This window comes from Engystomops pustulosus, chromosome 6 (assembly GCF_040894005.1).
Source record: "Engystomops pustulosus chromosome 6, aEngPut4.maternal, whole genome shotgun sequence".
Classification (NCBI taxonomy): Eukaryota; Metazoa; Chordata; class Amphibia; order Anura; family Leptodactylidae; genus Engystomops; species Engystomops pustulosus.
In genome coordinates, this window is record NC_092416.1 from 9,792,319 (window position 1) to 9,806,804 (window position 14,486).

The 14,486-nt window shown below is 43.0% G+C and overlaps 1 protein-coding gene across 1 annotated transcript in view; it reads left to right on the forward strand.

Moving 5' to 3' along the window:
* LOC140065365 (C3a anaphylatoxin chemotactic receptor-like) overlaps window positions 1-13,947 on the forward strand; it is a 35,730-nt gene extending 21,783 nt beyond the window's left edge. The window contains exons 3-4 of the mRNA XM_072112959.1: window positions 7,564-7,619; window positions 12,969-13,947. Of these exons, the coding sequence (XP_071969060.1) occupies window positions 7,573-7,619; window positions 12,969-13,947 (1,026 nt within the window). The 5' untranslated portion in view covers window positions 7,564-7,572. The remainder of the gene's footprint in view (window positions 1-7,563; window positions 7,620-12,968) is intronic.
* The last annotated feature ends 539 nt before the right edge of the window (window positions 13,948-14,486 follow it).

The window sequence follows — 14,486 nt, forward strand, 5'->3', positions numbered from 1 at the left end:
TTATATGTCCCCCATGAGGTCATAAAAGAACCCTAGTGGGTTCCCTTACAAGTTTTACTTTGTAACTAGGGCAACTATAAGAGCCCCAGATACTGGGGGAAAATAACCCCATGGGGCAGATGTTTGATCAGAGCTGGACTTGTTGTGATTAGACCCAGCAACTCTGATTAACCCCTACAGACCCGGCAATAACATGACAGTGCCCACTCTTCTAATGGCTTCTTCCTCCTCCCTAGGGTCTCAAGCTGTGTCTTTATAGCTTTGTTTTATCCTACTACTACAATGTCTTGCATATTCATATTCTAACACTCGTACCTGTTTCAAACTTCAGTCTTCGGGGCTGGGTAAGATGTCATTTTTTTACATTATGTATTATATCATTTTGACAACTGTAAGACCCTTTGATTATTTTCTATTTAAATGTGTTGAGGTTTCTAAAATGGCAATAAAGGATTGTTTGGATTTTCTTAAATATTTCAATAAATTGAACATTTAAAAAAAAATGTACCTTCACGGATCTACCTAAAAAGGTAGATCCAATGGCAGGTTCTTTTATTCGGGATAAGTCCTGTACTTTTTATTTCAAAATCTTCAGCAGCCGATATCCTGATAAAAGAATATCTTGTATATATGCAAATTACATGAAGAGGCTAGCGGGGCGTGGAGTTGCTGAAATGTGGAGCAAAACTCCTCGGGCAATAGCCTCTATGTAGCAATCCTGCCCTATCTCCAGCACACAGCTCACTGGAGCTATACACACACGTCCGCAAAGCCGATTGATCTGTGCATGCACAGAGCGCACACTCAAGGCTGCTCGTCTATAGAGGCTACCCTCTGATACCAGTTATAGAACAATCCATAATTTTGAGATATTTGTTGCTCCAATAATCTATTATACTATTTACCTCTATATCCATATCATATCTTATATCCATGTAAATATGTTTATGCTTGCACGCTGTATAAATAATGGTATTAGATGTAAGTGGCATCTCAAAAAATGTTTCATTAAAAAAATTGGAAAACATGTTACTGACTTAATAAATGACAATAATAAAAATAGTTGTGTCCTGTGTTAATTGTATTCACTAAGTAGAAGTGTCAAATGAGTTGGATCAGAGAGATATACAGTATATAGATAAAATGCAGGGCCCTGGATATAGACAGAAATGGAAGAAAATCATGATGCAGGGCAAAGGAAAGTTAAAAAATATAGGAAAAACATATAAAAACACAATCTATCTCTTTATTATGTCTATCATGACACAATAATCTACAGTATAATCTTTTTTTTTTGACATGGGGAATAACAAAATAACAATTCCTTCACATGTGAAACAAATGTATCTCGTATTGTGTTTAACAATCAAGGGAAATGACAGAGAGATTCCAAGGAAGGGGAACCCCAAGATCAGACCTTGGAACAGGCACTCAGGAAATTGACACCCCTAGCATCTAGCCATGGATTTGGTTGGTCAGAGCTGTACCTATCGGCAATCATAGTCCTGGATCATTGCTTGTCCCCAGACCAATCATAGCCATGGCTGGTTGCTAGGCGCGTCAAATTGCCAGATTGGCTGTTCGGCTGGCAATCGAGTAATACTTGCGGGTTGCATGTCTGAAAACAAATGGCGGGACAGCTCATTGTGGGTAAAATGTATTATAATCAGAATATCCTCTAAGATTTGCACATTTGAACTTGCATGTGCATTGGGTCAATGTGTGAAGTTTTCAAGTAAAAGATAATTTCATTATTCTTTTGTTTTGCTGTTTATGTTATATAAAGTCCTTTTGTAGGTTAATAATTATATTCTACAAAAGCATCTACTAGAGCAGTGGTGACAAACCTTTTACAGGCCGAAAGCCCAAACTACAACTGTAACCCATGAATCTTTTTGCAAAGTGCCGTCACAGATTTCAATCATCTGTGTGTCCAGAGGACACCAATCCACTGGTGGAAGGAGAAATACAGATTATTATTGTAGCTTCCCTCCAAGGTCCCCTGAAAAATTGAATCTCCGGGCCTATGGGAGATGTTCCTGTGGTAATTCAGCTCTATCCATACTTTCTCTTTCCTCCAGCAGTCCCAGAAAGCCTGGGAAGTGTTGCCTTAAAGTAGCTAGCACAGAATATCATGAGCTGCCTGGGACTTCAGGAGGAGGTCTTGAGTCCTGTCTGTTGAACCCTGTGCTGGGGTGACGGTCTGGGTGCCCACATAGAGGACTCGGAGTGCCACCTTTGGCACCCATACCATAGGTTCACCACCACTGTACTAGAGGATCCAAGAACACAACATTTATATAAACTATATATGAAAGTTACACAAGTCTTTGCTGGTGGAGCGTAAAACAAGGTTGACACCCAGCATCGGGAGATTCACTTTCTTGGTTAAAATGTTTCTTTTGTTGGTATTTTATTTGTAGTCATCCATAAAATATCTACACAAATGATAATCAGCAATATAAAAGATCATTCCAAAGTGTTTTATGTCCTTAACAAAAAATGGCAATTGTGGAGATATTTTATGGATCACTACAAATAAAATACAAACAATAGAAACATTTTAACCAAAAAGTGGATCTCCCGGTGCCGGATCTTATCCTTCTTTTGCTTGTTTAATATCATACTAGTCCACGTTTAGGATCCATGTAGCAGAGAGCTATCACCTATTTTGGACTTGTCACCTGAAAAAAGATACTATATTATTTTACTTTATTGGTCGTCTATGATAGCATTTGTACTACAACCCAGAATTCTCATCTCCTGTAAGGATCCAGGATAGTATAAAGACGCTTAAATACATAACACTCATCCTCTGCAGCATAGATGTACAGAAACATTTTTTGTCATCTACTGCACTGCCATGATGATAAAGTTATATAATATCCCGTTGTTGTTTTTTTTTTAATTTCTCTAGTAATTTTTTTAAAATGTTTCACATTGTAAATATTAAATAGGATGGCATTAAACATCAACCAATATATATCCTTAAACCACCCCTGTCCTACCACCATTCCACCCCTCCCTGGTCAGAGAAAAAGAAGAAAAAAAAACCCAAAACAAAATAAAAACAAACAAAAAGAAACAAAAAAACCCAACATTTTTTTATTTTCTCTTTTTTTCAATCTTACCCCTTTCTTTCTTTCCCCCTTTCCACTCCTCTACCAACCATTTCTTATGCCACAATTTAATTTTATCAAAATTTTTTAATTTCTCCAGTTGAATCCCCTATTAATTTATCGATGGAGCTCTATGGGATTTCCACCCTAATATCAATAGGTATCTGGACACATATAATGTAGTAGAAATCCTGTTTTTTGTAACCAGGGCCTATCAATTCCCCGATATTTCCTAAAGCCAATACCTCTGATGTATTAGGGATAGCCAAACTCACAGTCTTACATATCTCAGTATGGACCAATTCCCAAAATGTGATCACATGTTTACAGTTCCAGACCATATGGAAAAAGTCAGCATTACTAAGATCACATTTAAGACACTTAACACTGTTAGAAGGTTTGAAAAAAATAATCAATTTAGGGGAATAATACAATCTATAAATTACTTTCAATTGCATTAGCTTATAAGCTTCTGAAACTGTTGAATGTTTGACATTTTGAAAAATTTAAGTCCATTGAAATTCTATTAATGTCCCTATCTCCTTGCACCACTTTATCTTGCTGCCATGTTACACATTTCCCATTATATCATGAGATGAAAGTTTATAGATTTTGGATAGGGTTCTACTTGCACCCTTTAGTTTCTCCAAAACCTCTAATTCTGTATATTTTTTCACTCCTTTCCCTTTAATCGTGTTAACCCTTTATGTCAACCGAAGATATTGAAAATAAGACTTATCCTCTATAACAAATATTTCTTTTAACAGTGAAAATGGCATCAATCTGCCCTCAATAAATATTTGTGCAACAAGATTTTCCCTCTGTCCTGCCAGAATTTAGATCCGTGAAATTGTGTTAATTCCTGTAGGTAAAAATGTGGCCATAACCTCGTGTACGTCGTGCCACTATTAATTGCAAATTTATTTTTAAACCACTTCCAAATTTTATCAAAACTCTTACATATTGGAATGCGTGCAAGAATTGGTGACCCCAATAGACCGGATTCTAACAAAACTAAACCATCCTCAGTGTCTAACTCCACTTTTTGTGCTATTGCCCTAATAATTAAAGCATTGTCTCCCACTACCAAAAACAGCAACATGGCAGCAGCAAAGTATCCCAAAAAAATCTGGTAATACCATTCCCCCTGTCCCTCTCCGCTTACAAAGGAATCCATACTTGATCCGAACTCTTTTCCTTCCCCAGATCAACTCATTTAATAATATTTCTATGAGCTTAAAAATTTGTTCCAAATTGGCAATACCGTGATAATATATAATATTTGGGGCAAAATAATCATTTTTATGAGGGCCATCCTATCAACCTGAGATATTGGGAGCTTCATCCAAATTTAGATTTTTTTTTCCTTATCCGTTGAATCAATGGTACCAGGATTTTTTCCACATATACGTTAGGGTCAGAAGATACTTTGATACCAAGATATTCAATGTCCTCATCACTTCTCATCCCTTTCAAACCCCCCTATATTGTTGAAGTTGAAATTATCTAAAAGCAATTTTGTTGATTTTATCCAATTCACCTCAAGTCCAGAAAGGGAACCAAATTCCTTCAACATTTGCATAACTAATGGAACTGTTTTATTTGTTTGATTAAACATAAAAAGCCATGACTAAGAACAGCCAGTCCGTTTGAAACGCGTTGGCCAAGACTATCTGCAGTGGAATTTTACTATTTGCCTAAATAAAGATTATGAGTGACTCCTGACAAGGCTGGATATTGGAATTTTTTCACTCTTTTAATTCCTCCACTGAAATAGCTTTATCTAAAGTATCTCTTTGTTCCCTCTTTAAATCCACCATTTTAGTTTTCTTCAGATATTCCCTAATATTCATCAAATTCATGGATGTATTTGCGGTATATAAGTTTGAAAAGAATTTAACAAATTGCTTTTTAATATCAGATCTATTCCCTGTGATCTTCCCTGTCATGGTTCTTATGGAGTTTATACCTATATTTGGATCTTGACTTTTTATAATTTTTGCAAGGGTTTTCACGGGTTTACCACCTTCATTAAATCTTTTACACCCTATAAAACAAGCTGTGTGCTGAGCTTTGTTATATAAAAAGAGATTATACTTTGTATGTGCTTTATTTAACTCTTCAAAGGACTTTTCACTAATGTCTGTATTGAAATTTGACCTACACTTATTTATATTATTTTTAAGCTCTTCCCCTTCTTTACGTCTCTGTTTCTTACACCAGTGGATCTTATAGTATAAGTGACCACGTATAAATGCTTTTAGTGGGTCCCACTCTGAATGTGCTTTATTCTCATTCCAAAACAAAGTGATCTCTTCCATAATTTTTTTATCATCATTTAATATGGTTAACCAGTATGCATTCACTCTGAAGGGAATAGTGAGGGCCTCCCTATCTCGTCCCGTCCTTAAGTCAACAGTAACTATGTAATGATCTGAGATAGTATTTGGTTAATATTTCATACTACTGATTCTCTCGAAACAGGCGCCTATTAAGCCAATCTCATGACAATTTTTTTACGTGCTGTATCCCCTCTTACCTTCCCCTTTTGTCCAATGGAAACTCTGTCTATTTCTGCATTCATTACACAGGTATAATCGCCACAGGACAGGAGGGGACAATCTTTACATTTTTCCATAAAGACAACAAATTTATGTATGATATCTTGGGAATACGGTGGGGGGATATAAACAAAGGAAAGCACACACCATAATCCTTCAAGAATACCATCCAAGAATATATATTGCCCATATTCATTGACAGCTTGCCATGTTTATAATTATCCAGGGGTGGGCATATTTCAGCGTTGAGCAAGCTGAACCTGAACCTAAATGGAAATATCGGGTCAGCTCATCTCTAATCACATATATTGAGCAGCTTGCAATATACCCCATTTAATTAAGGTTCTTCCTTTAACCATTCATTTTTGGTTCCCACTGTAGGGGACCATAAATGGTTGTGGAGTAGACCACTGGTCCATAGGTCACTTTCCTTATAAGCTCCTGTCCTGCAGCAACAAGGCCATTGGAGCAGCATGGAGCTCTTTGTTTCAACTGCAGAATCCCAGAATGGTTCAACCCTCATCCACACCTTCAGCCCAGAACACCAAGAGCACCCACCCCCCTTCCCAAAGATCATGGCTACTAGAGAGTAATAGCACATCTTCCTAGGCAACAAAACCCTAGGTGTTCAAGGGAGTGGCCACCAGTACTTTTCTTCTACCCACTCTCCCCATTTCAACCCCAAGAGGGTGCAATTGTCACTAATACCCCCTGAAAAATAGAAGGGTTGTGGAAGATAGTGGGACCAGAAGACACTAGATACATCAAGAACATGCGAAGCGCATGGAATCGGGTCGTATATAGGCCTCATCCCATAGACTGCACAGAGATGGTGTTTGCTGAAAAGACAATTGCTGTTTGCTGAACAGGTGCGCCGATTCTGCAGGAAAACTCCATAAGAAGCAGCAGCAACTGCCTCCTACCGGGCTTCATGCTCTGTGCTGCCATAACCCTAGCAGCCAGTAGGGATCTGAGTGTGAGGACGTTATCACCAGGATGTGCAGCCCTGGCACCAAGAAGTTTTACTCTTTAAGATTTTACCCTTTTATGCACTTTAAAGTTTTAAGAAATAACTTATAATGTGTTTAAAAAATAAATATTTTAAGAGCATTTTTTCTGTATAATAACTTGGATAATGTTGTATTAACTAAATAAATCATGAACACAAATAATGATTGTTTCCTGTGATAATTTTATGCACTTAGTAGAAGTGTTGGGTGGGTTGGGTTAGAGATGTTACAGTATATACAGTATATAGATAATAGCAAGGGTCCTGGATATATCCAGAAGATCATCTGCACTCACTGACCAACGGGAGGAAATCCTGGAGGAAAACAAAGGAAAGGTAAAGTAATACACAAAATATTGGACCAAAAATCAGGAATTACAATATGTGATCATGTATTTGGCTTTTTTTTTTCATTCAAATTTTATATCTAAAATGCAACATAAATAAAATACCTAAATTATTAGAATTCAAATATTGAAACGTAAAAGAAATCTGCAGTTGTATCAAACAATTATAATAGTTTATGTAACAGCATAAAAAAAGTTCATTATCAATTGAATTGGATTATATTTCTACAAGAACATTATTTGTATTGAGTGTAGAATTAGAAGAGAATTCAGGTTTGGGACAAGTTCTGTACACGAAGTGCTAGAAGCTTTTCGGGTCCCCGGATGTTTTTGGGATACGGAGCCAATGTATTTTACTGATTCTTTTCTCTAGCCTATAAAAGCTCAGCCATATCTCCGAATGATAGATAAACAATATAAAGTGTACAATGTGGTGACCCCCAACCCCCTACCGCACTATCGTTATGAGGAAACTACATAACACCCGGTTATTATATTTATAATTCATTTTGTTTTCATTTCTATAGTTACAGAGAATGGATCCTGCTGGTTATAACTTGACCTCAACACCGGATTATAATCGGTAGGTTTATATTCCTTTATTCTGTATCAATTACTTCAATATGATGCTTGTCTGTCTGTGATAATCAAGCAAAACTTGTGAACAATTTTGAGAAAAAATGGGGAAGATTCACCATGACAAAAAACCATTAATTTGTATTTTAATTCAAATTATTGCTTCTTTAGGGCAGCGTCATTCATTGCATCTTATACTCTTTAAAAATGTTAAATAGAAATAAAGAAACCTGACTGTCACGGACTAGAACCTCCAGCCTCCATCACATGGCTGCGACATTAAAGGGGTTCTCCAGCTTTCATCAAAATTCTATAGGTGGGCTGGGGGAGCCTTTAAAAAAACAAGTACTTACCACCCCCTGTGCCACCATCCATTACTGCTGCCCCCCCCCTTGTTTGCTAGCAGACATTTGGCACCTCAGCTCTGAACTGCTGGAGCTGGCAGGAGCAGTGAACACATATGCACATATACAATAATATCTATGCACAAAAACAGGTAACCTCAGCCGAAGGCTACAAAGCCAAAAAACGAATAAAACGAGGTCTATTAAAAGGGCTAGCGATTTGGGTAAATTTGAGACATTACACAAGACTTGGCTTCCCTGGGTCACTTTTCGCTCCTCACCCGACATGAGCCCCTGGCTGACTACTGATGTCACTCACTTACCCTCCCCGGCTTTTCCAGTTCCTGTCTTGTCTTTACCCCTATTTCTTTTTTCCCCTCCTCTCTGCCTGGTTTGTTCAAAGCGTTACAGAAGGCCGGGTTAGGCTCCTGAAGGTTGAACATGTTTTAGCTCGTTATTCTATGTTTCCACTCATTGTAAACCATTTACATCACTATGTACTCAATACCCCTGTCACCGTATATAAGACCTGTATCACATACTGGGTTTGGAATACTCTTAGATGCCTGTTAATTTGTGAATGTGTGTCACAGTCTCAGTCTCAGGGGAATAGACAGTGGACTCCCTGGACCACCGCGGGAGATAACAACCTTAGCCGCACCCGGGAGCGGAGTCTAAGTGAACTCCTGGTCTTCGCCAGAGCCCTCCGCAAAGCGGGATGGTCTTGCTGCGGCGGGGAGTCACCAGGTCACTCTGCAGGTGCGACTAGGCCAGCGGTGGTAGCCAAAGTAGGGACACGGGGACCACGGGAAGGCAGGCAGGCAGGACCACGGAAAGCAGGCAGAGAGGACCACGGGAAGGCAGGCAGGACCACGGGAGGCAGGCAGGACCACGGGAAGGCAGGAAGGACCATGGGAAGGCAGGCAGGACCTCGGATGACAGGCAGGACCTCGGATGGCAGGCAGGACCGCCACAGGACACCAGGACCGCCACAGGATTGAAGGAACACGAGAATCACCAGTAACAGGACATGAAGATTCGGCAGGGGATGCTAAGAGTCGCCAGGCTATATAGCCGAGCCAGGAATGCCAGAGCCAATAAGGAGGACGCTGGCCCTTTAAGGCTGGGAGAAGTCCGCGCGCTCCCCCCCTAGTGTCGGGAGTGCACGACTGCAGGGAAGAAGCAGGCCAGAGCCATTAGAGGTAAGTGAGGGCTGGGGGAGCGGGGACCGCGGCAGCAGGCACGGGTGCACCCTCAATCCGTACCGAGGATCGCGGGTGTAACCGTGACAGTACCCCCCCACCCCCTTAGGGCCCCTCTTCTCTTCTTCTTCATCCCGCTGTTCTTCTTTCTTCGCCTCCTCCAATTCTTCTTGGTGATGAGACACATTAGGAGGAGAGAAGGCACCAGGAAGACTTGGGAAGCCGCAGGCTGGGTCGGCTCTAGGCACACCGGAGCAGCCTCAGGGGAGGCCGGTGGAGACTCTGGAGCGGCTTCAGGGGAGGCCAGTGGAGACTCTTGAGCGGCCTCATGGGAGGCCGGTGGAGATTCTGGAGCGGCCTCAGGGGAGGCCGGCGGAGACTCTGGAGCGGCCTCAGGGGAGGCCGGCGGAGACTCTGGAGCGGCCTCAGGGGAGGCCGGCGGAGACTCTGGAGCGGCCTCAGGGGAGGCCGGCGGAGACTCTGGAGCGGCCTCAGGGGAGGCCGGCGGAGACTCTGGAGCGGCCTCATGGGAGGCCGGCGGAGACTCTGGAGCGGCCTCAGGGGAGGCCAGCGGAGACTCTGGAGTGGCCTCAGGGGAGGCCGGAGCAGCTGTGGGAAGCTGCAAAGTCTGGGGCGCCACTGGAGCAGCACTGGCAAGCTGCAGAGGCTGGGGCACCACTGGAGCAGCACTGGCAAGCTGCGGAGTCTGGGGTGCCACTGGAGCAACACTGGCAAGCTGTGGAGGCTGGGGCACCACTGGAGCAGCACTGGTAAGCTGCGGAGTCTCTGGAGCAGCACTGGCAAGCTGCGGAGTCTCTGGAGCAGCAATGGCAAGCTGCAGAGTCTCCGGAGCAGCACTGGCAAGCTGCGGAGCTTCTGGAGCAGCACTGGCAAGCTGCAGAGCCTCTGAAGCAGCACTGGCAAGCTGCGGAGCCTCTGGAGCAGCTGCGGGGAGCTGCGGAGCCACTGGAACAGCTGCGGGGAGCTACGGAGCCACTGGAGCAGCTGCGGGGAGCTGCAGAGCCACTGGAGCAGCTGCGGGGAGCTGCAGAGCCACTGGAGCAGCTGCGGGGAGCTGCAGAGCAACTGCAGCAGCTGCGGGGAGCTGCAAAGGCTTGGGTACCGCTGGAGTAGCTCTGGGAAGCTGCGGAGACACTGGAGCAGCTGCTTGAAGCTGCGGAGACACTGGAGCAGCTGCTTGAAGCTGCGGAGACACTGGAGCAGCTGCGGGAAGCTGCGGAGACACTGGAGCAGCTCTGGGAAGCTGCAAAGGCTTGGGTACTGCTGGAGCAGCTCTGGGAAGCTGCGGAGGCTTGGGCACCGCTGGAGCAGCTCTGGGAAGCTGCAGAGGCCTGGGCACCGCTGGAGCAGCTCTGGGAAGCTGCGGAAGCTTGGACGCCGCTGGAGCAGCTCTAGGAAGCTGCGGAGGCCTGGGCGCCAATGGAGCAGCTCTGGGAAGCTGCGAAGGCTTGGGCACCGCTGGAGCTCTGGGAAGCTGCAGAGTCACAGGAGCAGCTCTGGGAGGCAGTGGAGACATTGGGGACACCAGGACCAAGCTGGACAGGCGAGGGAGACCCGAACTTGAGGTGGTTGAAACCTGGACCGGATTTTTGCCAGGAACTTGGTATGGGAGACCATGTCTGGGTCACAACTATCCAATAGAGGGGTAGCCCAGGCCAGGGCCTCTCCAGAGAGCAGACGTAGATGAACGCCACCTTAGAGCGTTCGGTGGGGTACTGGGAGGATAACAGTTCAAGGTGCTGCGAGCACTGGGAAATAAATCTCCGGCACAATTTGGGGTCGCCATCAAATTTGTCCGGCAAAAGATTTTCGGGTCCAGAAATGGGAGGAGTCAAGGGAGCCTGCTGCTGGGAGGCAATCATCCGAAGAGTGGCAGCGAGTTTGTCCAAGAGTTCCTTTTGGGCAGCAATCTCTTGGGACTGCCGGGCGATGGTGCTATGGAGGTCACTTAGTAGCAGGTACGGATCCTTGACACAGTCCATGGCTTTTGCAGGATACAGGACCTTGGTGGAGTCCATGGCCGGATCTTACTGTCACAGTCTCAGTCTCAGGGGAATAGACAGTGGACTCCCTGGACCACCGAGGGGAGATAACAGCCTTAGACTCACCCGGGAGCGGAGTCTAAGTGAACTCCTGGTCTTCGCCAGAGCCCACCGCAAAGCGGGATGGTCTTGCTGCGGCAGGGAGTCACCAGGTTGCTCCGCGGGTGTGACTAGGCCCACGGTGGCAGCCACGGTAGGGACCACGGGAAGGCAGGCAGGACCACGGGAAGGCAGGCAGGCAGGACCACTGGAAGGCAGGCAGGACCACGGGAAGGCAGGCAGGACCACAGGAAGGCAGGCAGGACCACGGGAAGGCAGGCAGGACCACAGGAAAGCAGGCAGGACCAAGGGAAGGCAGGCAGGCAGGACCTCAGATGGCAGGCAGGACCTCAGATGGCAGACAGGACCGCCACAGGACACCAGGACCGCCACAGGATTGCAGGAACACGGGAATCACCACAGTAACACGGGAGCACACGACTGCAGGGAAGAAGCATGCGGCCTACACGCTGGGAGCCAGAGTGCAGGCCAGAGCCAGGAGAGGTAAGTGAGGGCTGGGGGAGTGGGGACCACGGCAGCAGGCACGAGGTCAACCCTCAATCCGTACCGAGGATCGCGGGTGTAACTGTGACAATGTGCATGATCAATAAAAACCTTATTGATATAAAAGTCTTTTAATACATTTTAAAAATTTTAAACCTTCAGTACGAAAAAAATTGCTCATTTTGCCATTTTCGTATGCTAATAATTTTTTGCAGATGAGATGATGCTTTCATTGCTACCGATTAGCAGGTTGTGTAGCCTTTTAATCACATTTTATAAAAAATTGCAAAATGGTAAAAATGTCAATTTGGAGATTTGGGCTTTATGAGGTTCAACGCTGGAAATAATCATTTTCATATTTTGAAAGATCAAGAATTTTTCTGCCCAAAAGATGTGGAGATACTTGATATGTTTTTGATTTTATTTGTTTTGGGAAAAGGATTTGTAATAAAATAATAATAATAATAAAAAAAATTCTAACTTTTTTGTTTCAAATATAAACTATTTCAGATCCCCTAGGTTACTATAACCCTAGGGAGTCTGACACCATATACTGCATTGCTAATGTACTGCAATATATGGAGAATTTGCTATAGATCTGAGGCTTTACCAGCGATAGTTAAAAGTTTACCACCTGTGATTGGGTTAACATCAATTGTGGATGTACCGTTGTTTTCCGCAACAACCTGCTAGCATGGCAATATCTTAGCCCATGAGAGCTCTCCATACTCCCTTAGTGGAGTTGGGATGTACTAGTATGTCATTAGCCGCTCAGGGGTTAATAAGGTCACTTCTTCTAATAAATTTTTTTTAGCTATTTCACCACATATTCATTTGAGGATCAAAAACCTACCAGACATACAATAAGATGTAGGTCATGTGTATATCTATCACACCTGAGATTTAGAGGCAAATACAAAACATTGATAGGATTTCACAAGAAAATTCTATGATCCGTATGGAACATGTATTGAGGTGTGAAAGATGAGCAGATTAAGGAAGTAAACTTTTTAGGTTTCTAGCGAATATGAAAATTGAAAAAATGATATTTCAAACGTTTATTTTTATTGTGTTTGCGACCAAGAGGTGTAACAAGTCAACAAGAGGGATAAAACGAGCCTCTGGGTCCTGAGATGTTGCTTCTAACCTAGTACACCAATCATTTCCCCCTGAACCTAACTCCTCCCCTATTCTGTCTTCTAAGGTCATTGGCTGAAGAACACGAGGAATGGAGCAATGAAGATTTGTTATTTTATTTCTATGGCCCATATTTAAGAGTCACATCTATTACATTATTCAGCATCATTTTCATTCTGGGGATTATCGGGAATGGATTAGTCATCTGGATTGCCGGATTCAGGATGAAGAAGACAATCAGTGCCGTGTGGTTCCTCAACCTGGCCATCGCGGACTTCCTGTGCTGCGCTTCTCTGCCTCTGCGCTTAGTAATGTTGTTTTATTTGTTCACCTCTAGTGTTTTTGCTACTTGTATTTCTAGCATGATTGTGTTCAGTATAAACATGAGCGCCAGTGTCCTCCTCCTGACGGCCATGAGTGTTGATCGCTGGGTATCGGTCATGTGGCCATTTTGGGCTAAAGTTCACAGAACACAGAAACTACTGAGAATCACTGCAGGAATTATCTGGGTGATGAGTTTTCTCATCTCGGGCTCATTAATTACCATACATTGGTTTGTATTAAATGATTTATCTGAATGGTGTTATGAAGTCCCTTATAAACTCTATTACAGAAAGACAGTTTACCTGATCAAGTTATTTATAATGTTTGTGATCCCTTTCCTCATCATCTTCACCAGTTATGTCACCATTTTCCTTAAACTTCGAAAAACTAAGAGACCCCAGAGATCTCAGAGACCCTACAGGATCATCACCGCTGTTATATTGTGTTTCTTCATCTGTTGGGCTCCGTATTACATTTGGCCACTTACTTTTAACAGAAATACCAATAGATATCAATTCTTTATAGTAAATACTATTATTATCGGCCTGGCTTCTCTGAATAGTTGTATCAACCCAATCATTTATGTTTTTATGGGCCAAGATTTTAGACACGGTTTCCTGAGATCCATCCCCTTCAGGGTTGAAAGGGCTTTAGATGAAAATCCTGATGACTCCAACAGAGAAGGGGAGGATTGTGAACCTACCCCCAACACAGATGTTTAATGTGTACTCCCTTTACCTATGTTGAAGCATCTTAATCCCCCATGATTAAAGACCCCCATGATTTCCTGTCTTGCTTTACAGAGGGGGGAAAGGAGAGACAAACTGCCCCTCCCAGGGCTCCCTGTAACATTCTGTGCAATATACTGGGAAGCCCAAAATATCCGAATTCAGTGAAATAGAAAAATAAGCACACTGACCTTTTTATACTGTTTTTTGTTATTTTTAACCCTCCAATGACCAGGCCAGAAAAGGTTTCAATGACAGAGACATTTCTTACAAATGTTCTTATTTAGTGAATTAAGGGCCACATTTTGTTGTGTTTGGTATCTTAAATTTTTTTTTGCAGAGTTTTTTCATGACACATTGGGCTAAGTTAAAACATTTAAGGACATATTTTCATTTTTATTTTTTGGGGGGCTTAAATTTACAAAAAGTAGAACCAAAGTAACGTACAGTATATAAATATAAAGATTTTTTTGATTTTCAAATTAACTCAAAATGAACATTATAAATGAATTCTCTATTTCGTGACCGTCGTG